General features: G+C 36.0%; 1 protein-coding gene across 1 annotated transcript; it reads right to left on the reverse strand.

Moving 5' to 3' along the window:
• Positions 1-475: 475 nt before the first annotated feature.
• Positions 476-2,255, reverse strand: LOC129769889 (dnaJ homolog subfamily C member 25 homolog). Its single transcript, XM_055772411.1, has 3 exons — positions 1,730-2,255; positions 1,114-1,644; positions 476-1,030 (listed from the first exon to the last, which is right to left on the reverse strand). The coding sequence occupies exons 2-3, from the start codon at positions 1,624-1,626 to the stop codon at positions 560-562; spliced, it is 984 nt and encodes a 327-aa protein (XP_055628386.1). The 5' UTR covers positions 1,627-1,644; positions 1,730-2,255; the 3' UTR covers positions 476-559.
• Between the last annotated feature and the right edge of the window lie 1,793 nt (positions 2,256-4,048).

The raw sequence follows: 4,048 nt of genomic DNA on the forward strand, positions 1-4,048 counted from the left end.
TCGAAAACTTTCAAAACATGCTATTTAAATCACGAATCGGTAAAAGCGAGCGCCGCTCGGCAATCCACTCAGTTATAATTGAACAGCGATTGGAGCATGTTGTCGCTGTTGTGGTGAAGCTAACTTCGTTCATCATGAAAATGTCATCAAGAGCCTGTTTGTGCACCTTAGGCCAGAAAGGAATCCACCAAGAGGAGAGTGATGCCACTGAAAAGGCGACCAAGAAAGTATCAGCATCGAAAATTAGTTCCGCTTGAGGCATCGGCAATTTTGTGAACAAACACGTCTTGATGTGAAAAAAAACCTTTCTAGCTCGTCATCGATGTTGAATCTGGTGCTAAGGTTATAATTAAAAAAAGGATTCGAAAAAGCAAAAAAGATTCCTAATCTGTGCGATTTTTTTTATAAATAGGTACTTGGAACTTGAATCGTATGAATAACAAAATCGCACAAGAACAGGACTGACTGTAGATAGTTAAGTTAAATCAGACAAACAAGATTTTTATTTCGTTAGCAATAAATATTTTATACAATTTCATGTATACATGACAGTTTATATTTATTCTTCGAATGTAATTCTTCCAGGTCCTCGGTTCTTCATATACCTGCGGTACGCCTTATATCTTGGATTATCTGCCATCTGCCTTTTCATTTCTTCGTCTTCTTCTGCCTTCCAAAGTTTATATTTTTCTTTGATCCACAACTCTTTGCACATATATTCATTAATTTTATCGTTTTCTATTCCTCTGAACTGATTGATACCAAGCTTCATGTTTTTCCTAATAAGATATAACTTCTCCTCTTCACCGTAGGGTTTTTTTAGTATGACAAAGTTGTATATCCACATTACATGCCATTTAGTTAAATTAAATATTGTATATGGTAACATTATTATTTGTATCCACAATATGTCTGTAATTTGAGGTTTCGCGTAGGCTCCTTGGATGTCGAGGTTCTCTTCTATAATCTTTCGAATATTCTTCTCCGATTCTTCTTTCATTTCAGATTTAGAAATCCTTGATTTTGCACTCTGAAACAAAACAAAAAGACGTGACGAAATTGCACTAAATTCTAAAATGCATCATATACAGTTTACAAAAAACAAATACTAACCTTTTTGGGTGCCGATTGGCTTTGGTTTAACATCTCCAATGCCTTATTACGGTATTTTGGAACCGTCATGAAATATTTGATGGCCTCTTCATACCTTTGTTTGCGCGAAAAGTACTGTACCAGAGATATTAACGTAACGCAAACCAGTACTACAAGTCGAACATCGACTTTTGTACGTCTTCGATAGTACCGATAAAAATGAGAGTAGTACTCATCAGGATTGTCTAGCATATAGTTATAGTCCGCCCGAGATCCTTCATCTCGAAGCACTTCGTACGCCCTGGTCACACGTTTAAACACTTCTTCAGCTTCTTTTTTGGCCGTTTCACCTCTATGGGTATCTGGATGGTATTTCTTAGCCAACTGACGATAATTTCGAGATATTTCTTGTCTCGTGGATTCTCTCGTCACTTCCAAGAGATCATAGCAGTTCTCCGTCCCACAGTATAAGCCATCAAGTAAATATCCATTTACTATCACAGGACATAGTAAATATAACAAAAATAGCCGCATAGCTGTTTCGTTCGAGTTCTAATTTCACAAACATAGCATTATCCATAGAAAAGAAAAAAAAATCGTTAATCTGTCATTTAAAACAACTATATGATATACTTACTCTTAAAAATAGATGACAATTTTATTTTATGACTATAATAGGCCAGTATTTGATTTAGTTTTGGTTCCCTTCTTCACGTTGAACTACAATCAACTCTCAGCAACATAATGAAACGTGGTATCCTCATGTATTTCTATTGGAGAATAGCGGTACTGATTGTGAATCACAAACGAAAATATTGCCACCGTTGCCTCTACAAAACACCTGAGGCGAGAGAGAGATCGGAGAGATCAGTTCCGTATAGGTTTTCTGTCAAATCCGGTCCATCTCAGGGGTTAGACATCAATTGAATATAGGCTACCCAAAATCAAAATCAATATGGCGTCATTTGTTTAACAACATATCATTGAAATTGAAATCGTTGAAATCACGGAGATAGCGCTGCTTCATTTCTAACTGCATGAGCGATTTTCATATTTCGGTTTCACATGGAGGTGTTCACATTTAACATGGAGTTTAAAGTTTGCCACTATTCGACTATATAACCGGACCGAGTTTTAAACAACAATTATTGACAGAACAGAACCAAAATGTCAATTAAACGCAGCAATATTGGGTTAAAACCAGGGGTATGACTAAAACGTCAAATCCCTTATATTGCCAGTGTACCCAATATTGTTGCGGTTCACTGACATTTTGGTTCCATCAATTACTGTTGTTTAAAACTCGGTCCGGTTATATAGTCGAATAGTGGCTAACTTTAAACTCCATGTTAAATGTAAACAGCTCCATGTGAAACCGAAATATGAAAATCGCTCATGCAGTTAGGAATAAAGCATATTATCTCCGTGATTTCAACGATTTCAATCCTCGCAAATGATATGTTGGTAAACAAATGACGCCATATTGATTTTGATTCTCGCAAATGATATGTTGGTAAACAAATGACGCCATATTGATTTTGATTTTGGGTAGCCTATATTCAATTGATGTCTAATGGGCACCTTACACGATCAACCGGATTGACAATAAGTGTCTTCAATATCGTGACAGCTAGGCTTTCAACATCTGATCTAACCTCAATCAATATTTTTCCACCTTACACGGTCAATATCGCCCTCAACCCGAGACAACGAAAATATCCGCGATGGCTAGTGGCGACATTCGAGTTTGGGATCCAAACTATTCTCTATCAGATTAGAAGGCTAAAAGGCAATTTTCAATTGGTAAAATTTGAATGAAAATATCTACTTGGTAATATTTAATAAGTTGAAGCGCGTAGTCCTAACCTTCACTTAACCTACTTCCTCTGAATTTTCAGATATTCCTACTAAACAGTATTATTATAAAATAACGTCAATTTCAGAAATAATTTTTGTATGGGATTTTCTCACCACTTGCAGAAAAAAAAGTGATTTGCATTCACATAGAATACTAATTTGATTCGTAAAAGTTAATTTTCATTCATAATTTACACTTTAGAATTCGGTTTTTCTTCTCAAAAATACATCATAATACTCGTTTCACAAATACAGACTGTTCCTTTCAGTTTCAGAGATGCCAGATTATTTTAGTTTGCGAAAATATATGCAAGTTATTTTATCTGCAAGCAAATGTTTATATTCCATAAATGAGACTATGACAGTAGAACCCCGATTATCATCGAGCGGGTGATCCGCCCTGCGGATTATTCGTGACTGCGAGTTCCATAGTAAATCAATAGGCCTTTCCGGAATTTGTTAGTGAGTGGTAGGCCCATGCTCTTTTGTTGTGGTCATGGCTTTTACATTATTTAGCCACTGGTGTACACGACCTTATAGATGGATAGTTGATTGATTTTTGTATTGATAGAACATAGTTTTTATGTTGAAACATCTCTTTTCGTGTTTGCATTTTTTTGTCCTTTAATGGGTCATCGCGATATTCGTTAATCGCGGTGAGTTTGCCCGACTATTCCGCGGATAATCGGGATTCTACTGTAGCTTGAATTAACACATGATGTTTTTTCATCTGTGATTTCCCCAGATCTTCTCATTCTCCAAATTTTATAGCGGAGTGTGAAGAAACACACAACCCGCTCACTAGCGCAAAGAATGACCGAGTTCAACGTTAAAAAATTCCTAAAACGTTGTTAAGTTTCATCCACTCTCTCACCATCACATTGTCAGTTTACTTTGAAGTTTTGATTTGTATCGTGAAAAGTACCGTATTTTGCTATTCAAAGTATCGGTTTTCCAAACCAAAAGCTTCCATTTATGATACCTACAATTTCAGTAGTTTATAAATTTTAATTGCAATCGCAAAAAAGACTAACAAAAATTAAATGTGCGCTTGCATATCTGGCAACTCAGTCTGGAAGTCCGTGAGGTAAAACGTCAA

The sequence above is a fragment of the Toxorhynchites rutilus genome, chromosome 1 (assembly GCF_029784135.1).
Source record: "Toxorhynchites rutilus septentrionalis strain SRP chromosome 1, ASM2978413v1, whole genome shotgun sequence".
NCBI classification, from domain to species: domain Eukaryota; kingdom Metazoa; phylum Arthropoda; class Insecta; order Diptera; family Culicidae; genus Toxorhynchites; species Toxorhynchites rutilus.

Excerpts from the sequence above, each read along its gene's own strand:
- LOC129769889 (XM_055772411.1), bottom strand. The coding sequence starts at position 1,626 with ATGCGGCTATTTTTGTTATATTTACTATGTCCTGTGATAGTAAATGGA. Across the intron at positions 1,031-1,113 it reads GCCAATCGGCACCCAAAAAG|AGTGCAAAATCAAGGATTTC; the intron begins GTTAGTATTTGT and ends GTTTTGTTTCAG.